A 27,493-nucleotide genomic window follows, 5' to 3' on the forward strand; every position below is an offset into this window, starting at 1 on the left:
CTGCTACTTACAACGTGCACAAAAGTATAAATATACATCTCTCCAGGGACTCTAACTAGCACTGGATACAGTATGCATGGTTACACCTGCTGACAGGTTCCCTATAAGTCTTTGCATTCAGTTTGTAGTCTCATTTATTTTATGGTTTACCGTCCCTTTAAGTGGATTCTATAAACAATGTGGAGAGTTCTAGTGCACGGGTCTGGGGCCAGCACAACCCTACGGGTTAACCACAACCTTTTAAATGGTCCCTTTGTTCCTCCCTTGTCTCCCTCCCCTCCCCTTTAATAGTCCGGCTATTCTTACTCCGGGAATGGGGATCAGTATTCCAGGCTGCGGCGGGCTCGGCTCTCCTGGCACCAGGACTAAACTTGTGACCGGGTCTTCAAAGAGAGCAAATCACGCAGCGAAAAGATCAGAAGCAGAAGAACATGTGCCGGCCAGGAGAGTCTTAAGAAGCCATAAAGAATTTCCTTGCTGGAGGGAGAAAGTCGCATATAATCCCGACTGGATGACCAGACGGAGCAGAAGGATAAATCACGGAGCACTTACCGGAAGAAAGAGGCGCTGCGCTGCACAGGGCTTGAATAATTTCTTCCATTCCTGAGCGTTTCCAACGGGAAAAGTAATTGGGTAGATCTTGTAGTCAAACTTTCTGGAGAGCTGTCGTGGCCACTCTCCAAGCTGTGCGAGAAGAGGAATAATTGTATTATTATTAAATAATACAGCTTTTACCCCATTAAACTCACGGGAAAGGGATGAAATGTCCTTTCTAGAATTCCAACTTTTATGTGCAATCTCCCCGTTTACCTATAAAAATTCCCTTCCACAGTCATGTGAAAATGATCAGAGACGAGTCATATTTTGCTTGAGACGCGTCAAGTTTTAGAGGCTGCATGGGAGGTGTCATTTTAGATGCCCCTATCTTCAGTTCTGCGATATTATGCTAGTGTCATATTATTGATAAGGTTCTTATCTTTCCGATCACATTAGGGTTTTGGTTCTGAGCTACAGAACCGGAGATACAGGGAGTAAAAGGGGATTTGGTTGTGCATGCATGCTACCACTCTGGTCATGTGCTCTGCAGCACGCTGCTCCATCAACACAGGGTATGTGGGATCCATGTTCATATGACCCTAGCAGTCGGACCCCCAATATTGAGACAGTTATCCGCTATCGCTTGGGATGCTCAGAGCACAGCAGTGTGAGGACAAGCCTCCATTGCAGTACATTTTTACAAATATGTCAAGAAGCCCAACCTTCTTATGTCTATAGCGCAGAAGATTACTTCTTCTCCGACTGAGATGACATGCATGCTCAAACAATACTGAGCATGCATGTGTAAGGGGGAAGTGCAGGGAATGGCTGTCTTTGGAAGCAGTCTTGTGCAGACAGCGATGGAAACGTATGGTCCCTACACCTCAATGATATTTGGTCCCACTTTTGGGGTTACGGGGACCTACGTGGAATCTCTAATTGGGCGGTTTATGATTGTAATCTGTAGAACGCCCCTTTAATTCCCTCCCTGGTGTGTGATGTGGTTATAATCCATCCTCTTCCTCCTTTCTTTGTGGTCTAGTTGATGCTTAATCTCCTGCCGGTGACATAAAGCAGAGTCAGCGATGGGCAAGGTCGTGCAAGGTCACAGCAGTTGTCTCCCTTAGTCAGAGATTAGGAGAGTTATACAGGGTGTCGGGCATTAAAGGGGCTGTCCATAGCTCTTATGTACAGATAATGGAGCTGCGGCGCGCATGCACGACTGTCCACTCCATTCTTTTGGGGTGTAACGGGTAAAACGGTCCCTCTTCCTCATGATCAGAGGCCCTATTCATCAAGTTATTCCCTATCCTGCGGGCTTGTTGTCACTGGAAAATCCCTTTAACCAATCGAGTCCTATCCCTGCGAAGGATCAGCTGCATAGCCCAATTCAAATAAGCTGCAGTACCAGGCACAGCCACACAAAAAAAGAGTGGTGCTGTGTCAACGTTGCGCATTTGTTGTGCATGCGGGTATAGGTTTCTGAGGTCAGTGGGAAACTTAAGGACCCATTCCCAGGGTCCTGTAACCATATCATACAGTGATGCCCCTCTTTTAGGGTTATGCTATGGTAGGTCTCCATTATACCTTAAACCATCCTCTTACCTTTTGGTCAAATTCCGGTTTTAGCGCGTCCTCTGCGAATATATGGAAGCGGATTTTCTTTGCGCTGAACAGCACGGCAGATTTCACCATGGTCACCGTCTCCTCTACGCGATCGCCACACGCCACCACCGCCAGCTGCATCCATTCCTCGGGGACCGGGATTTTTGGTTTTTGCTCTGGTGCTCTACAGAAATATGGAGGAAATCTTATTACTGCCAACTAAATGCACCGGGTCAGGGAGCGCAGATCAATCCCGGGCAAATCAATGGGGCTGAGCTGTAATACCAGGCACAGCCTTTAGGCAAGGGGGGCGCTGTTTCCAATGAAAAGCAGACATATCAATCTAATGTGCATGCGATGTCTCTACTCTACCCTGATGCCAGATGTTAGAGAAAGGAAGGGTCGGACATGTTGGACGCCTCATCTAATTGGTTTCAGAGAGATAAGTCATCACTATAGGAGTCTGGGTGCAGCTTATTCTTCTTTTCCTATAGAAAACATGCACACTCAGCCAAGCATATGTATGATGGAGAGTCTGAAGGAATAGCTGTCATTCCCACACAGTACTCTGTTACCTCTGTCATCCACATGGCGCCCATCGTGCACCCACACGGCACCTCAGCCCAAACTCACGACCCTTTCCATTTCCATTTACCTCAGTAACCCTCAAAATGTCTACATCTCTCTTTAAAAAATCCCCACCCATTGTGCACTGCACCTATCGTGCCCCCACACTGCGCCCATCGTGCCCCCACACTGCGACCATCGTGCCCCCACACTGCGACCATCGTGCACCCACACTGCGACCATCGTGCCCCCACACTGCGACCATCGTGCCCCCACACTGCGACCATCGTGCCCCCACACTGCGACCATCGTGCACCCACACTGCGACCATCGTGCACCCACACTGCGACCATCGTGCACCCACACTGCACCTCAGCCCAAACTCACGCCCCTTACATTTACCCATCAAGATTTCTAACGATTTAGAAAGATTTTTTAATATATTTCTCTTTAAAAAACAAAAGACAAAACTTTTTTACGGTGCCAAAAACTTTCAACGTTGTGTTTTTCCTTTGCAAAGATCAACAATAGGGACACGACATCCTCTGGCGCTCGGCCCGCGCTCCTTACTACTCTATTGTTGTATCAGGCAGCGCAGGGTTTGTGCTCCAAACAGGAAGAAGTCGACTTGAAAACATCGCAACGAGGAAGACGACGCTGCTCCGGGACTTAGAGATGAGAGGAGAGGGATGTAACACAAAGGGGCCCTGTCTATATAGCCGGATTCTGGGAAGATTTTATATTCTATAAATAAAGTATACACCTTCCTCGTCTTACAAGTTATTATTAAAGGGGTTGTCTTGAGGTTGAATGTCATGGCTGCTTTCTTCCAAAAACAGTGCCACACAAAACCGTGGTTTGTGTTGGTACTGCAACTCCGCTCCATTCATCTTGCAATACCGGCACAAACCTTGGTCAAGTGTGGCGCTGTTTATGGAAGAAAGCAGCCATGACTGTCAGCCTCTGGACAACCCCTTTAAGTATCTATAGTTTTCAAGATATGCGAGAATGAATTGTAGTGGGTCCAAAATGGGCCAGGACATCATTACTAAGAAAATATTGGGGCACATTTACTTACCTGTCCGGAGGAGTTCACAGAAAATGCATTGTCTGACGATCATGCACTGTGCCGCGATTCACTAAGACCGTGCATCTGATTTCCTGCATGTGTCGCTTCCCCGCTCAGGTCCGCAGGAGTTCACCTTCTTCTTCCTGGTGCATGTAAGTGCTTGGTCTTGCGACACAATTTGAAAGTTAAACCCGCGCTCAGTCCGAATCAGTCGGATCATCTGACGGCACGCCCCCTGATTTCTGTTGCATGAAAGCCGGCGAGGCTGCGCCACAATCCGACCTGTCACAGCCGTACAAAACCCAAAAACGTTGGAAAGCCGACTAAAGTGCGGCCTCGGACCCATAGTAAATAAGCCCCATTATGTGTGAATCATCCAATAACATGTAGCACCTAGGGTCCTGTGGCGACTTGGGTTTGTCTTCTAACACTTAAGGGGCTCATTGTAACATCTATGACCCTTGGCCGCCCGAGGACTCCTCCGCTACCCCGTTGGGCTATTCCAACCTTACCCCAATGCTGCGGTTATAGGCAACTGCTGCATCTCAAAACTGAATGTTTCGGTTTTCTAAAGTTACACCAAACGCTCCAGAAAGAGCGCCTCTCTTAACTACAGGATGTGCCTGGTACTGCAACTTAAGTCACATTTACTGCATGAGGGAAGATATACAAGATCTGACATAGGGAGTGTCGCTTTTTAGAAATGAAGGGGAAAAAAAATGAGATTTTAAACCATAAATTTTTCTCTCTTAAGACCAAGTCAGCCATCTTAAATGATCCGTAATTTACTTTACATAAATCAGTTGTGTTATACATCTTCTAAGAGCAAAGACCTTCTGTCTCCACTAACATTTTCCCTCCTAATCTGCTTTTCATAGTAAAGAGTCAGAGAACATGGTAGTCTATGGAGAGGGGAGGACAGCGATGAGCGGCACAGAGACTAGAGAAACAGTGTTGGGCCTTATTCACACGGCCACGGCTTCACTTCTCCCTATGGAGAGGGGAGGGGGACGCAGAGCTTTCCCCTTCTCCAGCCGATGTATCCATAGGTTAGGGTTAGGGTGCAAGGAGCCTTACACCATGGACCAGCGATTTCTGCAAAAGCCTGTTTAAAGGCGAGGTGAGCTTCTCTAGAGGTGTTTCCTTCCCCACGACCTCCGCACCCCAGAGAATAAGACCCATCAATATGAATGGCACATGGTAAGTGGGGGTCCGCTATACGCTGTGGCCCAGGAGCTCGCCGTTACGCCTCCGCTCCCATCCGTAGGTCATACAAAGTGCGTTACTCAGCAGGGGGCGACGCTGAGCGCAGCAGAATTACCCCGCCTGATGGTAGAGCGCACACGTTATTCCTTTCGCAAAGTGTAATTTCCATAAATACAAGAATCGGAGAGAGACGCAGCGCGAGGCCCATGAATAACGTGTCATGATGATAGCTTTACCGTGGGATTTAGAAGAGTTACCGCCACGCAGCGATCAGGCAATGCGCGTATCAATAAGACGCGAGAAGGCTTAGGTCTTAATTAAATTCTACTTTCACGGGGGCATAAATATTGGATGAACTCATTTATGTGAATTAGTATTTACCTTCCAGCTTTTAATGTATCACTGTGAATTATTAAAGGAGCCGCCGCGTGGTAAAACCCATAATCCGAGCCGCTGGATTCACCGCTCCCACATATCCTTTACCTTCAAGTGATTTGTCGTCCGGAACTAAAATGGGAATAAGCGCATACGGAGAACTGATGGATTACTGCTCGCTGTCATTATACTGGAAGCTTCATTGTTTACCTGCGGATCCAATCTGTCCCTGGTCATGTGGTGTCACACAGGTGTACGGCTCATTATATCCCTGGTCATGTGATGTCACACAGGTGCACGGCTCCTTATATCCCTGGTCATGTGGTGTCACACAGGTGCACGGCTCATTATATCCCTGGTCATGTGATGTCACACAGGTGCATGGCTCATTATATCCCTGGTCATGTGATGTCACACAGGTGCACGGCTCCTTATATCCCTGGTCATGTGGTGTCACACAGGTGCACGGCTCCTTATATCCCTGGTCATGTGGTGTCACACAGGTGCACGGCTCATTATATCCCTGGTCATGTGGTGTCACACAGGTGCACGGCTCATTATATCCCTGGTCATGTGGTGTCACACAGGTGCATGGCTCATTATATCCCTGGTCATGTGATGTCACACAGGTGCATGGCTCATTATATCCCTGGTCATGTGATGTCACACAGGTGCATGGCTCATTATATCCCTGGTCATGTGATGTCACACAGGTGCACGGCTCCTTATATCCCTGGTCATGTGGTGTCACACAGGTGCACGGCTCATTATATCCCTGGTCATGTGGTGTCACACAGGTGCAAGGCTCACTATATCCCTGGTCATGTGATGTCACACAGGTGCATGGCTTGTTATATCCCAGGTCATGTGATTTCACACAGGTGCACGGCTCGTTATATTCCTGGTCATGTGGTGTCACAGGTCCACGGCTCGTATATCCATGGTCATGTGATTTCACACAGGTGCACGACTTAATATATCCCTGGTTATGTGACTTACACAGGTGCACGGCTCATTATATCCCTGGTCATGTGATGTCACACAGGTGCACGGCTTGTTATATCCCTGGTCATGTGATGTCACACAGATGCACGACTCGTTAGATCCCACAGCTCTGATTACTCTGTTAACTAATAAAACCATGCACTTGTGTGACTTCACATAACCAGGGAACCGATGAGCCGTGCACCTGTGTGATATCACATCACCAGGGATATAACAAGCCGTGCACCTGTGTGACATCACATGACCAGGGATATAACGAGTCGTGCACCTGTGTGACATCACATGACCAGGGATAAAAGGAGTCATGCACCTGTGTGACACCACATGACCAGGGAAATAACAAGCCATGCACCTGTGTGACATCACATGACCAGGGGTAAAAGGAGCCCTGCACCTGTGTGACATCACATGACCAGTGTTTAACCACAGGAAGTAAACAATGAAGCTTCCAATTGAATGACAGCAAGCAGAGATCTAGAAACCCGTAAGGAACTGATACAGAAAATATATTGGAAAGTTGTAGAAATTTTCATTACACAAAGAATATGAATTGTTTGCTAAAAGTAGACAACCCCTTTAAGACCTCAAAAATTATATCTCTCAACCCAGTTACTGATTGGCCACAGTAGTCACATAACCAGCGACACTTCTAGCCCAAGCCACTGGAGGCGGCACCACGGAAACCTTTGTTTACCTTATTTCTTCCTTGCCCCTGTTCCGGGGCAGTTATACCCATTTAAAGGGGTTTTCCAGATCAGAATTGTCTTTTCTGTTCATTAAAGGGGATTGCAATATACAGTGTAGAAGTCACATGGACATTATAAGAGTCACAAGTGATGCAACTCTACTGCACACTTTACAGCAATTCCCTTATCTACAGGTTATTAATAAGGCTGGCATCTGGGTGCCTTATGCAGATTACATGAAAATCTGGAAAGCAAGGAGTTAAATCGTTATGTCCTGTAGACAAAGCAGAACAAAGGTGGGGTTCCTATTGACCCCCTTCTCCATTAAACTACCCAGGAACCAACCTAAATATAACGGGCCTTCCACTTCCACCAAGACAGGACTTCCTGGCCCAAGTGCCTTTTATAGTATACTTCATCCCGGACGAGCCCCCAAAGTGGGAGGGGCCAGGGTTTTGGTTGTGTTGTTGACTGCATTGCCATTGTTCTCTTTTAACAATTGAGTTAATATGTACTAAGGTTGTAATTATCAATGGACTAATAGAAAATTATCTAATTTCTTCATTTATGAGGGCCGCTTTTATACTGTATGATTTGTATTTTAGGTTACCGGGCCTTTAAGACTCAGAATAGAAAAAAAAGCATAAAACATTATGAAAGCGTTGTTAAGACATAAAAGCGGACTGCGCTGACAGATTAGCCATCTAGAGAGCGGCCCGCAGAGGCTTTTGTGTGCGCGCTGTTTCTTGTTAATACATAAAAATGGGAGGCATTTACATGACAATAGAGGAAACAATCAGCAACTCCTCCACTCTGCTCAGATCTCTCAGATTAGTGAGGATTAAATGAACGGCCTGAAAACCCTCCGACTGCAGAGCGCCGCTTATCCCTCACATGTACAATCACATGTCATTTACTTCTATGCAAAAGGAAAGATAGGAGACTCTGGAGAAAGTCATTATTGGGGTTATTATTATTAGGGATATTCACAGAATAACTAGAATTCTCTCCTAAACAGCACCACACCTGCCTGAAGGTTAGGTTTGGTATTGCAGCTAAACCTTATTCACTTTTAAAACAGTGTCTGTAAGTTTTGAGGGGTGTCCGCGCAAGTCAGGGATTAGAGAAGGGGAGGCGTCCGCGACCGACAGGGATTAGAGAAGGGGAGGCGTCCGCGCCCGTCAGGGGTTACAGAAGGGGAGGCGTCCGCGCCCGTCAGGGGTTACAGAAGGGGAGGCGTCTGCGACCGGCAGGGGTTACAGAAGGGGAGGCGTCTGTGACCGGCAGGGGTCAGAGCAGGGGAGGCGTCCGCGCCTATCAGGGATCAGAGCAGGGGAGGCGTTGGTGCCCGTCAGGGGCCAGGGCAGGGAGCTTCCACGCCCATCAGGCGCTAGGGCGCGAGGGGGTGTGCACCTGTGAGGCTCTAGGGCAGGGGTACCGTCCTCAGCTGTCAGGCGCTAGGGCAGGGGGGGCGTCCTCACCCGCCAGGCGCTAGGGCAGGGGGGGCGTCCTCACCCGCCAGGCGCTAGGGCAGGGGGGGCGTCCTCACCCGCCAGGCGCTAGGGCAGGGGGGGCGTCCTCACCCGCCAGGCTCTAGGGCAGGGGGGGCGTCCTCACCCGTCAGGCTCTAGGGCAGGGGGGGCGTCCTCACCCGTCAGGCTCTAGGGCAGGGGGGGCGTCCTCACCCGTCAGGCGCTAGGGCAGGGGGGGCGTCCTCACCCGTCAGGCGCTAGGGCAGGGGGGGCGTCCTCACCCGTCAGGATCTAGGGCAGGGGGGGCGTCCTCACCCGTCAGGCGCTAGGGCAGGGGGGGCGTCCTCACCCGTCAGGCGCTAGGGCAGGGGGGGCGTCCTCACCCGTCAGGCGCTAGGGCAGGGGGGGCGTCCTCACCCGTCAGGCGCTAGGGCAGGGGGGGGCGTCTGTACCAGTCAGAGTTGTGGGCAAGGCGGCGTCCGCACCCATCAGGTGCTAGGGCGGGGAGGGGGCATCTGTGCCAGTCAGGGTCGTGGGCAGGTAGCATCTGCAGTCATCAGTGTCATGGACGGTACCTGATCAATGCTATTAGGATGTTATTAGGTATTTGTGGCTGGGCAGAGGCAGAGCTGCAGTTCCAGACTTAACCTATTTTCGCAGGTGGCGCTGTTTCTGGAATAAAATCAGGTTCCTTTATGTAAAATCTTCCTACCCCTTTAACACACAAGTGAATGTGACATCTAGGACCTGATCATACGGAGGCAGCTGTCACTTCCAGCAGATTGTTGAACTCCTTCCTAAGTACCGGATCAGGTTGCAGTGAGAAAACAGAAGACGGCTCCAAGATACACGGGAGGCTATTCAGTTTCACAGGCTGCGGCTTTCTATTCATGTCTTCTGCTGCAGCCCGAGGTTCCCACATTGTGGCTGCCCCATAATCTGCATTTAACTTTTTGGTAAAAATCAGCACCGACCTTGGAACCGCTGCCGATCCAACCGGGAGTCTTGACAATTGCTGAGCAGCTCAAGGCAGATGCCAATCTTGGAATATAAATCCATATTTCATAGTCCTGCTGCTGCTAAAAACATACACACATGTATGATAGTAAAGATCTCCATAGACAATACCCAATACTGGTTGCAGAGAGCTAAGAGCGCAGCAGTGTGAGGATACACCTTCCTTGGAGAAGCTACAATCAAGGAATATAAATCCATATATCTCTGCATAAATGCTGTAACATTTAACAAGAAACTTTCTGCAACTTTGTATCAAAGGGGAGGGGATTTGGAGCATTTCAGCGCAGAGAGCTAAGGACACAGCAGTGTGAGGACTTGCAGAAGCTACAGTTCGAAAATATATATATCCATATTTCACAGTCCTGCTGTTACCAACAACATACACAAAAGGTATGATTACACATCTTTCCAGGGACAATACCCAACATTGGCTGCAGGAACAAAAGAGCACAGCAGTGTGAGGACATGCCCCCAGAAGCTTAAAGGAAACCTACCACTGCTTGCATGATGTAATCATGTGAGCAGACCACCCTGTAGGCTACTTAATGCTGATGCCGGCACATAGTTTAGTTAGGCTCGGCGAACTTTAGTTTAGGTAAAAAAACGATTTTCTTACATATGTAAATGAGCCCTCCGGTGCTACCCTACGTCACCTTCGGGCTGGCGATGGCTTCTGATGTTTAATTATTCCAGCCAACTTCAAATTACCCTCCTCCTTCAGGTGCCGAGAGCCGTGACGTCACCAAGCTCTCTGCACCTATCGCCGGCCGGCTGTCTGAGACTTAGTGTTTGCGCATGCGCGATAAGTGCCGAGAGCTTGGTGACATCACGGCTCTCGGCACCAGAAGGAGGAGGGTAATTTGAAGTTGGCTGGAATAATTAAACATCGGAAGCCATCGCCAGCCCGAAGGTGACGTAGGGTAGCACCAGAGGGCTCATTTACATATGTAAGAAAATCTTTTTTTTAGCTCAACTAAAGTTTGCCGAGCCTAACTAAACTATGTGCCGGCATCAGCATTAAGTAGCCTACAGGGTGGTCTGCTCGCATGATTTCATCATGCAAGCAGTGGTAGGTTTCCTTTAATCCTGGAATATATATTCATATTTCACAGTCCTGCTGCTACTAAGAACATACACAAAGGTCCGATTACACATTCTCCAGGGACAAATACCAAACACTGGCTGCAGAGACCAAAAAGGACAGCACTGTGTGGACACTGCTGCTACCAACAGCATACACAAAAGGTATGATTACACATCTTTCCAGGGACAATACCCAACATTGGCTTCAGGGAAAAAAAGAGCACAGGAGTATGAGGACACACCCTCAGAAACTTAATCCTGGAATAAAAATACACATTTCACAGTCCTGCTGCTACTAACAACATACACATATGTCTGATTACACGTCTCTCCAGGGAAAATGCCCAACACTGGCTGCAGTCTCCAGTGCCAAATCTTCATTAAAATTCCTGCACCCCTTTAAAAAAATAATCAATCATATCTCCAGCTCCCCCTCCCCGCACAGCTACTTGTAAATGGAGGTCATGATATTACTTTACCCGCAGAGTAAGGGTGATGCCACACGTGGTGTTTTGAACCCGTTTTTGGTCCGTTTTTAAGCAGCCCGTAAAAAACCGCATCCGTTTTGACCAGTTTTAATTAAGATAATTGGTAAAACCTGTCAAAAACGGATGCGTTTTCAAAAAACCCATGTGTTTTTTAACGGACTGCTTAAAAACGGACCAAAAACGTGTTCAAAACGCCATGTGTGGCATCACCCTAAAAAGTTTTGCCAAAAAAAGAGAGAGGATTAAAAAAAACGCCATCTAGTACAATTGCGAGCAGCGTCTTTTATCCCGACCATTACCGGGAGGGAATCCGAAAATCAAAAAACGCATTTGTATCCATTTTCCCTGTGGCAGATCAATCAATGACGGCTTTATAAAGAGTTTCTAGCCTCACATCTGCTTAGACAAGCTGTTTATCAAGTGTCATCCTGTGAAGAGGCGCCGCGCGGCACCGCCATCCATTCCTGCACGGATAAAAAAAAGGGCTCACAGTCGATTTTTATTTTATGGATTCGACAACTAGGAGACAATTAGCCTCAAAGTTAATAAATGATGGTTATCGTGCGCCGAGCGGAACACGAACATCATGACACGCGATGGTGCGATGGTCTGCGGTCGATTGATTGATCCCTCTCATTGAGTTTCTGTCAATTACAGCTGGATACTAAAAGCTCCTCCAAGCGGATGGTTCCGGAAGACGAAAAAGAGGGATTATGGGGGAAAGGGAATGTGGATAATTTAACTCTTCATTGTTGTTAAAGCCAATATGCTGTGCCAATTAATTCCTTAAAGGGATATTCCTCAATTAATATCAGGGCTGTGAAGTCGGAGACCCCCAGAGAATAAAACGACTAATACTGGAGACCCCCAAAGCAGTTAATAATACTGTAAACAAACAGAACTACTAAGACTAATAGTGGAGACCCCAGAGCAGGCAATAATAATAATACCGGAGACCCCAGAGCAGGCAATAATAATAATAATACCGGAGACTCCAGAGCAGGCAATAATAATAATACCGGAGACCCCAGAGCAGGCAATAATAATAATACCGGAGACTCCAGAGCAGGCAATAATAATAATACCGGAGACCCCAGAGCAGGCAATAATAATAATACCGGAGACCCCAGAGCAGGCAATAATAATAATACCGGAGACTCCAGAGCAGACAATAATAATAGTACCGGAGACCCCAGAGCAGGCAAATAATACTGGAGAACCCATAGCAAACTAACAAAACTATTAGAGAATAAAACTACTAATACTGGAGACCCCTAAAGCAGACAAATACTGTAAACTTCCAGGGCAAAAAACTACTAATAACAGTAGTGGAGACCCCAGAGCAGGCAAATAATACTGGAGAACCCATAGCAGACTAAAAATGTTGGAGACCCAAGAGAATAAAACTACTAATAATAATAGTGGAGACCCCAGAGCAGGTAAAAATAGTACTGGAGACCTCAGAGCAGGCAATAATAATACTGAAGAACCCATAGCATACTAACAATATTGGAGACCCCAGAGAATAAAACTACTACTAATAATAGTGGAGACCCCAGAGCAGGTAATAATAATAGTACCGGAGACCCCAGAGCAGGCAAATAATACTGAAGAACCCATAGCATACTAACAATATTGGAGACCCCAGAGAATAAAACTACTAATACTGGAGACCCCTAAAGTAGACAAATACTGGAAACCCCATAGCAGTTATTGATACTGTAAACTCCCAGGGCATAAAACTACTAATAGTAGAGACCCCAGAGCAGACTATAATAATACTAGTACTGGAGACCCCAGAGCAGACAACTATAATAATGGAGAGACTGGAGAGTACACAATAAAACTGGAGACCGCAAGAGCAAGTACTGAAAACCCCATAGCAGTTAATAATACTGGAGACCCCCAGAGCATAAAATTCTCTGCATATGGTGTTGGGTATTGTCCCTGGAGAGATGTGTAATGAGACCTTTGTGTATTAAGTTAGTAGCAGCAGCACTGTGAAATATGGATTTATGGTCAAGGATTTCACTGGGGGAATATCCTCACACTTCTGTGCTCTTATTTCATAGCAGGCAGTGGAGTGATATGTTGTTAGTAGCAGCAGGACTGTGAAAAATGTATGCACTTATAGACTAGTACTTTAAAAACTCCAGTGAACTGAGGGTGTGCTGTAGTTATCTTCTGGTTGAATACTACAGCAAAGAGGGGAGGGGCTGTAAAGCAGTTCAACGCAGAGAACCAAGAGCACAGCAGTGCGGAGACACGAAGCCCCAGGACACTGGCAGAGCGGCCTTTTCCTAATAATACTACAGTTTTGCATTGTCAATGGATCATTTTTAGCTTAAAAACTTCAACTTTTTGTTGCAGTTGTGATCCTGTAAGTCTAGTCTTGTATCTCACACATGGGGGGAGGTGGGGCCTCAGTTCGGACTCGCTTGAACTTTTAATACAGATTAGAAAAATCTAGTAATAACAAAGTGTCCAAGGAAATCTAGTGTATACAGAACCCCCCCCCCCCCCCCCATGATGTATGTATACCTTATAACAAGAACAGCGCCCTCTGCAGGGCTGGGTCACATGACCTCTTCCCGCATCTTCCAGGAAGCCAAATGGAATATTTCACAGATTACAAAAAGCTATTTTAATTGTGTTGCTGGAAACATAAAGTGGTAACTGGATCCAAGAGAGCCGAGGGGATGGATACGCACATCAGTCCCGGGATAAACAACGGCCAAAAGTACAAACTGGAAACTTGTCCCGCAGAGTTAATTAAATCCGATCGGAATAACTATGTACTAGAGGAAAAGTGTTTATAAATCCAAAACCGAGCCGAGATTACACAATCCCCTCCTTACGTCCAAATTCCTTTCCGATTAATAACCCAATATTTCTTGGAGACGAGTTATACTGATGCAAAGCACCAAAGCCCCAGCTTTTTGTCTCATTGAGATGGGTATAAGGGGGAATCCAGGGACTACATGTTATCCCCCAGGGGGACGGTGAAGCTGCTACGCACGTTCTCTATGCGGATAACTCAGCGCCATATTTAGTGATCGCCGCAGTTCCATAGCAGGGAACGGAGCAGCTCTATATGTTCATACAAACTCTATAGCAGCATTTTATAGCTGTGGTCCCCAAACTTTGCCAGTAGAGGACAACGGCGAATGAGTCGGGGACAGCGGATGGTTGTGGTGGAAATAACGGGATGATTCCCAATAAATTATGGAGCCGCAGGTCAATCATGCATCCCAGGGCATAAAACTACTAATACAAGTAGTGGAGACCCCAGAGCAGGCAAATAATACTGGAGAACCCATAGCAGACTAAAAATGTTGGAGACCCCAGAGAATAAAACTACTAATAATAATAGTGGAGAACCCAGAGCAGGTAATAATAATAGCACCGGAGACCCCAGAGCAGGCAAATAATACTGAAGAACCCATAGCATGCTAACAATATTGGAGACCCCAGAGAATAAAACTAATAATAATAATAGTGGAGACCCCAGAGCAGGCAAATAATACTGAAGAACCCATAGCATACTAACAATATTGGAGACCCCAGAGAATAAAATTACTAATACTGGAGACTCCTAAAGTAGACAAATACTGGAAACCCCATAGCAGTTATTGATACTGTAAACTCCCAGGGCATAAAACTACTAATAGTAGAGACTCCAGAGCAGACAATAATAATAATAATAGTACTGGAGACCCCAGAGCAGACAACTATAATAATGGAGAGACTCCCAGAGTACACAATAAAACTGGAGACCGTAAGAGCAAGTACTGAAAACCCCATTGGGATGATTCCCAATAAATTATGGAGCCGCAGGTCAATCATGCATCCAGCTGTTCAAGGAGGCAAACGTACCATGGCTTCCTTTTTGGTGTTCAAAAAGCAGGAAAAAGTTACAATTCCAGACACACCCCATGGAACGTGTAACTTCTTTTCACCTCTCGAACCACTTTGTAAAACAGTATGTGCAACAGTGATCAAAACGGGACAGAGATTCCCTGACCATCCAAATTTACTATTCCGGACCTAGCGTAATGTGCTGTATCGGAATTACAAAGAGGTTGGAAGTTAGTAAAGGAAATTACCAACAAAATCCAACATAATAAACCAGGGACATTACTCATAGATCCAGGCAGGTAATCTTCTTATATTTGTTATCCATGGTCTACTTCCTTCTAAAATCATCTTTTAAAATTGTGCCAATCAGAAGGGCACCTGGGGTGTGTTACCAGAGCCCCTCCGTGCTGTATCTTCATAGCCTGTTACACTGTGCAGGAGCACTGAGGCAGTGAGACAGTGTAATAGCCTGTGAAACTTCAGCACAGAATGGCTCTGGAAACAACCACCAGAGCCCTTCTGGCTCATTAGCATAATTGTAAAAGTTGTTTTTAGAAGGACAGAGGTCATGGATAACAAATATAAGAAGATTACCACAGTCACGTTGCCTTTATCTATGAGTAAGTGTCCCTGGGTCATCATGATGGATTTGATGGTAGATTTCCTATAAGGCTTGTTACGTGTCGGGTGCGCTGATTATTAGGACTGGCGCCATCTCTGTACATGAGCCCCAATGTCTATAGTGGAACACATCAGTCATATATAGACGAGTGCTCTATGAATTAGGAATGATGGGGGCCCAGAAGTAGCTTTTTCCAAAAATAAGCCCCTTGTCACGTGTTTCCACTAGGAGTAAATCCTGCGCTACATTCTGTTAATGCACCATCATTTAAGGGATGCAAATATGTTCACTTACTTGCAAGGAAGTTGTTTTCCAAAAAAGTTGTATAGAATTCATCTCTCATTGGGTCCTTACCAGGTTTCCGCATAAGGCTGGTGTCAAACTTGGCGTTTTGAATCCGTTTTTGGCCAGTTTTAAAGCATACGTTTTTGTCCATTCCCCAATTAAGATAATTGGGAAAAACTGACAAAAACTGATGCGTTTTTAAAAAAAACTCATGCTTGGTAGCAATTGTGCAACAGTCATGATTTCATTCCAAATAATCACAAAATTTCTGGATATATCAAAATATTTTGCAACTACTGTGCAACTTTTCACCCCATAGGGCAGTGGTGGCGAACCTATGGCACGGGTGCCAGAGGTGGCACTCAGAGCCCTTTCTATGGGCACTCAGAACATCGTCCCAGGAGAGTTCATCGAACACTGAATCTTCCTGCAATCCCAGGCAAATTAAGAGATGCTGCTCTCAGTGCTATTCAACACTTCATTGGCTGTTTGGAACTGCGGGAAAAGTGAGTAGGTTTTGGCAGAACTGCTTTGGAGGTCCTACTGCTGGACCCACCATTTTTCCTCTACAGAGAGACCCTGGAAAGAAGCTTCAATGATAATCGGAATTTGCCCTCCTTCTGTCAACTGGAGGCCTCAGACGGCCGATACAATTGGAAGATGTGGGAGAACAGGGAGCAATAAGTTACTGCTTAAAATTCCATGTAGGCACTTCCCGATAAATAAGTGGATTTCGGTTGTAGTTTGGGCACTCGGTCTCTAAAAGGATCGCCATCACTGCCATAGGGGGACACCGGGAACTCAACCCCAAATAAGTGCTGCAACCTCACTCACCCTTATCTTATTTCTAACCCCCTGAGATAAGTGGTGCCACACGGTAGATAAGCGGCGCGGTCTCCAGGATCTGGATGCAGAACGTCTTCCTACCTTAGTAGTAGCGTCTTGTTATATGGCGCGTCGGATCTTGATGTGAGTGAAGTCTTGTGGTTTCAGCCGGTGTCTAGTGGCTATATGATCATTATCCTGCCAGTTATCACAGGTCCGCAGCCCACATCAGACAAGTCCCATCCGCCCGTCTCCTATAGTCAGCGACTGACAAGCCGCCATCCTGTGATCTCCAGCTTCTGCTGCTATAACAAACCCCGGCTGAATACGGGGCAGATAACGTATTCCAGCAGAGATGGGGGGAAATCTGTGTCACGTCGCCTGCTGTAACCCTCCAGAGAGCGCAACGTATTAACAAGACAAGCACAAGAGGCCAATGGAGGATAGAATCTCGGAATACTGATACATTGTATCCATCACAGCCCGGTCGTTGTGCCGGCAAATCTCTACAGTAAAATTTGTGCTTCTTCTCTTTACTTATGAAGCTGTCAGAACTCACAAATCCTCTTTAAAGAGCGCGTGAAATGAAACGTGGAGACGGCGCTGCTTTCTATCGCCTGCCAAACCCTACGGAGACGTGGCACACGCAGCCAGCTCCATAACAATGTATAATTGAAATTTAAAAGTATCCGAGCGGTAACAAGGCAGGAAATTCCCATTTATTTTCTCCTCGCCGCCTGACATCACTATATACTGTAGGGTCGCCTCTCGCCACTATGGTCCAGACTTCTACGATTTATGGGATGTCTGGCTAATTAGTGTAGTGATGATATAACCGTGATATAAAAATCAGAAACCTGCAATTTAGCATCACCTCCTGTTCTTATATGTGTGTTCTTACACCAGGATGAGGGTGCAAGAAACCTATGTAAATGGAGAGGCGGTCACACACAGGTTCCCATTCTCATGACACTTATCCCACAAGGTTTAATTGTCCCCTATGAATAAACCATGTACCGGCTAGCTACCTACACTGATGATTAGCATAGGATGTACAAACACCCTGGAGTTTGGACCATACGGAGTGCAACCAGTATTAGGGTGCTGTCACATGTTAGCGTCTTGATTCCATTTTGTACCGAAATTAAAATGCACTAGGCCAGGCTGCAACTGATTGCATATGCGTTTGTATATCACGGGGCTCAGTGGTTAGAACTACAGCCTTGCAGCGCTGAGGTCCTGGGTTCAAGTTCCAGGGTCACCTGCAAAGACTTTGTATGTTCTCCCTGTGTTTGCGGGAGTTTACTGCGGGTCCTCTGGTTTCCTCCCACACTCCAAAATATACTGGTAGGGTGATTAGATTGTGAGCACCATGGGGACAGGGACTGGTTTGGCAAGTTCTGTGCAGCGCTGCAGAATCTGTGTGTGCTATATAAAGAAAGGAATTATTATTATTGTATATGCGTTTGCATTTAGACACAGGGTGCTGATCGACGATCAACCGCAGCCCGGCCCGGTGCGTTTTGTTCTGTTTTGCAAACGTGTGACAGCAATCTCAGGGTGACATCACAAGAAGCGCTTGAACTCCATTTAGAAATAAATAGTATTATTATTAGTTCCTTTATTTATACAGCGCACACAGATCATGCAGCACCGGACACAGAGTTTGCCAAATCCCCAAAGGGGCTCACAACTAATCAACCAGTATGTTTTGGAGTGTGGGAGGAAACCTACACAAACACGGAGAGAACATACAAACTCCTTGCAGATATTGACCTGGATGGGACTTAAACCCAGGACCCCAGCGCTGCAAGGCTGTAATGCTAACCACTACGCCACTGAATCAAAGCGCATGGGGACAGGCCAAGGCCCGATTAGATCACAAGTTGTAGAATTGGAAGAGGTTTTGGGGGACCCGAGGAGGGTCGTATGATATATTTTCTATTAAGAAATTATTATATAAAAGGTACAGTTCACATTTGCAGACAGAGCAGCAGCTGGGAACAATTATTAGACAGCAGATAAGCGGAACCAACAAGCCGACTCCGCGCCAATGAAGCTCCGTGCTATAGAGCCCTGGTGTAGGAGTTTACATCAAACTATAATAATACATTGTTATAATAACCGCAGAATAGAACCTGATAAACAGGAGAGGAACTCCGGCCAAAAGGTTTATTACACAACAGACAAGTCTGGATGACATACCGCAGCCTGGGCTGGAAAACGTTCCCAGCGCAGCACAAAGCTGGAGCAGAAATCACGGCCTGACCCTTCCCCAAAGCTTTGTGTGCAGGGGTCTCCTCTGCCAAAGGCTTTATTACTCTTCTGTATTGGGCCAAAAAATGCTAAGTCCTGCTGAGAAGCCAGAGGGGCTCATGTATGAGAGACAGACTGAGGTTAGTGGAGTCGCCATCGCACTACATGGACCCAGACCACACATTACCCCCTATGGTAGTCAGATACAGGATAGGGGGCCACCATCAGGGCAAATACGTGTGCACGTGGTGGAGGCTTAAGGTCTGTGCCGTCTCTAATATCCTGAATACAGGGAAAGTGGGTGTTTAAAGTTTCCTATACTGTGGCCCCCAATAATCCACCCACCAGCTTGTGCCCAAGACTTAAGATTGCAGGGGTCTGCGAAAGAATTGAAGCCAAATGTATCAAAATTGATCAAATTTATCATTAGTTATCATAAAAATCCATCATGATAAACCAAGGACACCTACTCATAGATCCAGGCACCGGGACTGTGGTGACCTCATTATATTTGTTATCCATGGCCACCTTTACTCTAAATCAACTTATAAAATTATGCTAATGAAGGGCCAAAAGGGCTCTGGGGGGCATTACCAGAGCCCCTCCATGTTACACTATCTCCCCTCTGTCTGCAAGCTATATTCTGACACAGTGAGAGAGTGGAAAGTGCTCCTGCACAGTGTAACAGCCTGTGAAGCTGCGGCCCTTCTGGCTCATTAACATAATTTTTGTTGCAGCAGCACAGTTATTGAAAGTGACCTATTACAATTCCTTAATGGTTAATTCACGACTTATACCAAGAACCGGTCACTTTTATGACAAGGCTGAAATGGGAAATCAGGAAATCAGGAGAGGGGACATCGTATGGAAACCCAGTTTAAGGGCTCATGAAATTTAAGTAGACCTGACATTTTAGACCTTCCATCCAATCACTGATCTCCACTTCAACCTTTGACTATGAGCTGACAAGTCCAGAGGGTGGGCTTACTCTATGAGTGACAGCCCCCACTACTTGGCCGTTCTCAGAAAACCCAAAGAGGTGGATGCTCAGCCGAGTCTCAAGACAGATGTAGGTCTCAACATTTGAACTTGCATCTTCTGACCATTCAATGCTTATTCTGTGGTTATGCCATAAATTATGGACAATGGAGGAATTACAAGCCAAGCATGCATCTAAGTTTGGTAGTTGGAAGGAATAGCTGAAAATAGTCTAACAGCTGTGTGGTCAAAAGGCAATACTTCAAGGGATTCTTCATGAGACATCTACAGGACCTGCAACTTTCAAGAACAAGGACCCCTGAGGCCCATCCCGGTCCAGTGAAGAAGTGGCTGGGCATGCACAGCCCTCCCCAAGTCTATGGAGAATAACTGAACAAACACCCTCATAGAGTTAAATGGTGAGACATGTAACAGGGACCAGGGACCCCTGATTCTCAATTTTGGACCCACGTTTATTAGATATAGATGAAATATACTGAGGATATGTCAAACACTGGAGATGAATCAGATTCATAACATACAATAAGGACTTTAGCGCAGCTACCTGACGCTGAGCAGAAACCTGTTATGTTATCTATAGTAGAGCCCTCGCTGTCACCCGGCTCCGTGCACCGTTTAGTTAACCCGTCCCTGAGAGTCCTCATGCAGAGACATCTGGCTTGGTTTGTCGGCACAGATGTGGATGTTGCCTCTGGCTCAGTTATATCCCAGAAAAGAGAACTTTATGCCAGAACCCAACTTTTTTACCATCGCTCAAATGCAAACTTGTGCTTCTAATAAAATGATGGCACAGCGGAGACGTATAAACTAATACATTACCGCTCAGATGGAGCAAATCACTCGATTAATGCAGCCGTAATCATTCTCTGTACAGCAATTTAACATCAAGAGTATCAGGCGCCAGTGTATATTACTGCAGAGACACACTGCTGGGGGCACTACAAGTCCCAGGTGGTCTGCAAGTCATATTTGCTACCCATAATGTTTCTCAGTGTTACAGCCATTAAAGGGACACTTCAGATAACCCTTACTGAATGACATCTACCACCAGGATGAAAGACTGTATGCAAATAAGTCTGAGGGGCTCCAGGCTCCATTAACGCCTATGGAGCCCGAAGCCCCTCAGACTCATTTGCATATAGTCCTTCATCCTGGTGGTAGATGCCCTTTAAATGGTGACGGCTAAGTGTCATTGTAATTAAAGGGGCACTCCAGACACAACTAATACACCACGTAATGTCTACGGCATGGAATGCGGTTATAGGGAAAGAGAACTACAAATCCCAGGAAGCCAATTATTTATGGATAATATCAACAAATGAAGATGGCTAAGCATTATAGCAATTAAAGGGACACTCCGGCACAGCTAATACACTGTGTAATGACTAAACCGTGGCATGATGTTTTGGGGAAAGGGAACTAGAAGTCCCAAGACACCTAGAAGTTATTGCCTCCATCCCAAATATTACCAAAAGTAGATAACATAGTGTTATGGTAATTAAAGGAACACTAAATAAAAGTGATATGCTACACTATGCCTTAGAACAGGGTATGAAGATACAGGAAGAAGAACTCTGGAGGCCTGAAAGTCAGTGCCATCATCCATTATATTAGACTTTATACTGTATGATTGTTACAGAAGTTAAAGGGAAACTCCAGACAAATCAGACATGCCAAGTGCAGAGCATAAGGGTTCAGTAGTCCCTGCGGGTTAAAGAAACTTAATGTAGAGGACTGTCTGTCTGTCTGGATGTTATAATTATTAAAGGGACACTCCGGACAAAACGGATTCACTGTGATGAAGCCATTAGGATCTGCTGCTTGACACTTAAGGAAAATCTAAAAGTCTCAGGAGGTCAATGCTTTCCCCAATAATATTACTTAATGTAGCTGACTACAGTAATTAAAGGGGCACACCGGACAAAAATAAATCAGTGCGTTAATACCTACAGCCAGTACAGTGCCTGACAAGGGAAGGAGAACTACAAGTCCCAGGAAGTCAAAGCTGTCACCCATTATACCAGTTAAAATAGATCCCAGCCTGTCTGTATAGTAGAATTATTAAAGGGACACTCCAGACGAAACTGATACAGTGTCTTATGCCTAGAAAGTGTCATAAGAATCTACAAGTCACCCCTCAAGGCATCGCTGTATTAGCCACTGAGCCCAGGCCTAAGGCTACTTTCTGACATGATGGGGTTAACCCTTGTATGACAGTGGGGAACCAAAAGCAGATACTGACACTACATCCAAAAATTAGGTGTCTGGGGTCAACAGTAGAGAACTTTCCACTATGAGCACCCCTGGCACCCGGGTCACATTCTGACACATCTTCACTCATATCCGCAGGTTTCCGAAATCGCCATCTAGTGCCAAATGGTACAAGATTAATAACTGAAATGTAGTGAATTGAGTCACGGCTCATCTGACATGTCAGAGACATGTCAGGAGATGGTGTAATATCCTACTTATTACATGATACAGACAATGGAGGCGGCATCCTCCTCCTTCCGAAATACCCTAGGACTGCAAGGAACATGGTGAATGGATACATTGTATAAGTAATAGAAAGAAGAAACTGTAAATAAATAACCATCATCAGTCCAAGCCAAGATGTTCTGCAGCAGCAGTGCCCTGTTAATTCTATCTACAGCATCTTACCTTATTTTAGGAGGTTTGGGCTTCACATTGCTTTTCTTCTTCTTCACCCTGGACTCTCTTTTTGGCTTGTTCTCCTCTATGGCTCTGAAGTGCACAGGGGTCGTGGTGGTGGGGGGCTGCACCTTGTCATGTTCATAGGGGGCTGGAAGTTTGGTTCTCCTGGTTCCTTTAGTAGGGGGCTCATCTGTATTCCCCAGGAAGAGATAGAGGATCAGAAGCCCCCCCAGACCGAGCAGGCTGGCCAGGAGCTTGCAGTGGATCCTCATGGTGTGGGGGTCACTTGCAGATCATGTTTGGGGCTCTCACCCCTTGGGGATCATCGTGAGAAGCTTCCACAGGGGGCTCCGGGGCTGCAGCACCACGTATCCGATTGTCAGGGCAGGGGGAGGGGGGCAGAGGAGACAGAGGTGGGAGGGATCGTACCGTAATGTGTGGAGCACAAGCTCCCCCCTCACCATGACACATTGTACACGCGCTGGAGAGCGGTGCTGCCTGCTCTGACCTGCAGGGGGCGCGCCTCAGCACCGCACTACAAGATACAAAGTATCAGCTTACATTCCACTGATGATACAAAGTTATTCTCTTCTCTGTACACAATGGGCTTTCATCTCTGGAGCTAGGAAAGCTGGGTGACAACCCGAGTAGCCCCAATAGCATTAACTCATTGTTTTAATTTTCATTTTGTCTTCACATTTTTGCTCCTTTCTGTCTCTAGCCTCTCTAAAAGCAATATGTGTTTCATCTGCTCTATAATGTTCTGTACGGATAGAAGCTGGGCCCCAGTCACATTCTCAGTATGCAGCGGGTAGTTACAAGACTTATAACTTCTTCAAAATAGTGAAACAGATCTAAAATTGGTTCTAATGGGATCACCCACCCCCATACCCTTTGGCACATCTCCTGGGCCTGTTTCCATACAAACACTTCCATTCAATGGGATTTACTACATCAATGCCTCCAGTCTGTGCCAGTCACTGCACCAATGCCTCCAGTCTGTGCCGGTCACTGCACCAATGCCACCAGTCTGTGCCAGTCACTGCACCAATGCCACCAGTCTGTGCCAGTCACTGCAACAATAAAGCCAATCTCTAGCAGTTATTACAGTCTGTGCCAATCATTACACCAGTTTCCCCTCCACTTTTGATCACCCCACAGTGCTGCACCCCCTATAACTCCTCAATCAGCTCAGTCTACCTCCATACACATGCTCTCCACTCTTTCAATGATCTTAAACTAACATCCTCCATAATCCAAACCACCAGCTCCCATATATAAGACTTTTCCCAATTGCATCTGTTCCCTTGAGTATGTTACCCTAGACATTCAGATTAGGAAACTTCCCACCGTGGATCTACCAATTAAGGTAGATCGGGTGGTAGGTGCATCTATTGTATGTGAGGATAACCTTTTTAAGGTCTAATCCTCACGTCCCCTGTATCTTTTTAAAACTTTAATTGTGGCAAATTTTCAAAAGAGGCTACTGGGATGTGGTGTAGATGGATCTGAGGCTACATGGTGCAGCTACTCCACGGCCCAGTAGCCTCTTGCGTTCCGCCTACCCTGACATCTTTCCTCGTCTGCAAAGCCTTCATTCTGTGCATGCGCAAAACGCAGGCCACTGGCTGCGCGGTCTCTGCTCTGAAGCCGGAGCTACTGTGCATTGCAGACGAGTGCGCGCAGCTATGTGCTGAAGATGTCAGGGTAGGCAGAACGCAAGAGGCTACTGGTGTGTGGAGTAGCCGCGCCGTGTAGCCTCAGCTCCAGCTACTCCACGCCCCAGTAGACTCTTTTGAAAATTTGCATATTACCACAATTAAAGTTTTAAAAAGATACAGGGGACATGAGGATTAGCCCTTAAAAGGGCTATCCTCACGTACAATAGAGGCACCTACCTCCCGATCTACCTTAATAGGTAGATCCGTGGTAGTAGGTTTCCTTTAACAGCTTCAACTTTATGCAACAAAAATGCCATACTTCCCTAGCCTGGTTCCCATGCTGCTTGTCATCTCAATTCCACTGCACCAAGACAGGGACAGTACTAGCCACAGGGAGCTAAAGGCTCAGGCCACGTTCACATGTGGCGTTTGCGTTGCGTTTCAGAATGCAATGCGCAGACTCCTCCTGCAATCACCTATTGAAGTAAGATGTGTGTTAAAATCTATCCTGAGGCCGCAGATAGAGTTGACATTGGTACTGAATGGTGGCCCGCTGCTTGTATGATAGCCCCCAATGTAGATGTACTGTTTGCCATAATGTCAGAAGAAACTATTGGATTGTTGATTGTAAGAAAGAACTAGTCCTGCACTCCCTGCTGTTTCTGAAGTTTCAGTATCCTCTTGGCAAGGTTATTTATACCCTTGGTGCACAGGAAGGTGCCCTTTGAACTATAACCTGCTGTCCTTCCCCTCTGTGCACCGATTGTTCTATGCAAACCACATATAAAGGGTGATAGGGTGATGGGGTGAATGTAGTCTGGGCAGACCCTCACTGTAATGTACACAGCAGGTGCTGGGGTGCAGCGAGGCTCTGGTTTTTGGAGAAGCCATAAGAGCGGCAGATTGAGTACAGATACAATACTTACTTACCATGGGTTTAATACATACAGAATATTAGGCAATTATATTCGGGGGTCACTGTGGTACTGAGCTGCAATACCAGAGACAACCTGTGGACAATGGCGGCGCTCTTCCTAGAAAGAAAGCAAACTATTTTTACCTAATCCCTAATTCGAAGAGAATTAGTAAGACTAAGAAATGATGTCAGCAGGGCAGCACGACATTACATTGTGCCAGGAAGGGTAGATCCGGTGCCCTATGTGTTACAGATTTACGACAAGCTAGAAGACTGCCTGCACCTCCTCTCAAGAGACACATAAATCCATCTCATATAACCCCAGGCTACAGGTTGTGTATGTATGATATGAATGTAGAGTGTATAATCCTCCGGCGAAGCGGCCATATCTTGTCCCTGGAGTCTTATACTGCACATAGATAAACTCCATTATCATCACCCTCCCCTATCAGCAGTGATGAGCCATGCACAGGAGGATAGCATGTACTGCTGTGATGTACATGGGTGGTCAGCCTTACCCCGCACAGATAACAATAGCTGACCATGACTCTGGAAGATACATGCTAGGATGGGATTACCCGCTACAATACACTGAGACCCCATCACAGCGAATATATGTATACTGACCTATATGTCATCATATTTTGCTATAGAAGGAGTGCAAAAACAATAACCCTTTAAGCCTCTGTTCACACCTGCAGCGAGTTTTCAGGTTTTTTTTTTAACCAAAACAAGAGCTGCAATTCCAAGCACAGCCACTATACAATGTATAGCACTGTGCTTGATAAGCAGTGAACAGAGTGGTCTCTACAAACAGCTAATGGGTTTGTAGCAGCAGGACTATGGATAAAATGGATTAATATTCCAGAATTGTAGCTTTTCAAAGTGCACTGTGAGTGTATCCTCGCCCTGCTGTTCTCTTAGCTCCCTAATTTTTCACAGTTCGGCTGCTACTGACTCATCACACATATGTATGATGAGTCAGAGTGAAGTAGATTTCTAGTTAGATACTTCAGCAGAGGAAATGCACTGTAAAGAAGTTCAATGCAGAGAGCAAGGGGCACAGCAGTGTGAGGACACAAACCTCCAGAACTACAATCATGTAATATAAATAAATCTTTCACAGTCCTGCTGCTGCTAACATACAAAAAAGCATGATTACACATCTCTCCAGGGACAATACCTAATAATGGCTGTGTTCAATAATGGAATTGCTATTTAAGCAAGGACTCAATCCCAAACATACAACCAACACATGAAAGATTCCCCCCTAGGCTAAACTGCATTGTACATGCTGGGAAAGAGAATCCCCTAATCCGCTGACACACCCGGAGGCCAGAGGACTGTACACACTCATTTACAGTAATTGCCCGCAGCATTGATTGTAACATAGACAATCCTTGATCAGGAGCTGCTCCACCGGGTCTCGGCGCTGACCTGTGATGGATTCTGGCACAATACAGATTCAATGACACATGATTCTATGGATTAAGCTCTAACCCCAGACCAAAACATCATTATCTAATATTTAAAGGGATGCGGATTGTTTTGACGCATCTGTTTTTAATTTACACTTTGATGGTTGTTCACTTGTGTATTAGGAATGTGCATGCTCAGCAATATGTTGAAGATGGGACTGTGGCTGCTTCCCTTCATATACACGATACAGATGCTATACAATCCCTGGATTCTGTTAAAGGGGACCCCCGACTTCTCTTGGTGGAGTAGTGACCATGCACTCTCTAAAAGAATCTATTGGGTGATAATCCATAGACAGTAACAGGAATGACTGCATATGAGTGCACACATACAAGGGAGTAGTTATTACTGGGGTCCAGATGTCACAGTTGCAAATAGCCCTTGGTGTCAAAGGGACTTTAAAGGAAAACTACCATTTGATTGGATGCATTATGAGCAAAACATACCTTGAGAATGCGATAGTGACACAAATGCAGAAACATATTTTGTTTAATCCCTGAGCTGAGTGGTTTTGTTTTTTAAGCAAAATCACACAACTCAGGGATTAAACAAGATATGTTTCTGCATCAGTGTAGCAACACCATTCTCAAGGTATGTTTGGTTCATAATGCACCAAATCAAATGGTAGATTAAGCGGTTGGACACACCAAGCCTTTCTGTTGCCTTAGGGCTCATTCACACGATGCGTTGTGCTGCGTTTTTTGACGCATTCCAAATGCTTCAGCCTTGATCACATGCCAATGTTACATTGCGTTTTAGCAGATGCAGTGGAAACGCTATGTAACCTTAGCATGTGATGAAGGCTGAAGCCTTTGGAATGCGTCAAA

At 46.1% G+C, this 27,493-nt stretch overlaps 1 protein-coding gene across 1 annotated transcript in view; it reads right to left on the reverse strand.

Annotated features, from left to right (window-relative positions):
- Positions 1 to 23,110, reverse strand: part of GXYLT2 (glucoside xylosyltransferase 2) — a 41,746-nt gene extending 18,636 nt beyond the window's left edge. Inside the window, exons 1-3 of the mRNA XM_072128176.1 lie at positions 22,617 to 23,110; positions 2,143 to 2,326; positions 553 to 684 (exon numbers count right to left, since the gene is read on the reverse strand). Of these exons, the coding sequence (XP_071984277.1) occupies positions 553 to 684; positions 2,143 to 2,326; positions 22,617 to 22,882 (582 nt within the window). The 5' untranslated portion in view covers positions 22,883 to 23,110. The remainder of the gene's footprint in view (positions 1 to 552; positions 685 to 2,142; positions 2,327 to 22,616) is intronic.
- Positions 23,111 to 27,493: the final 4,383 nt, after the last annotated feature.

Source organism: Engystomops pustulosus, chromosome 10, assembly GCF_040894005.1.
Source record: "Engystomops pustulosus chromosome 10, aEngPut4.maternal, whole genome shotgun sequence".
Classification (NCBI taxonomy): Eukaryota; Metazoa; Chordata; class Amphibia; order Anura; family Leptodactylidae; genus Engystomops; species Engystomops pustulosus.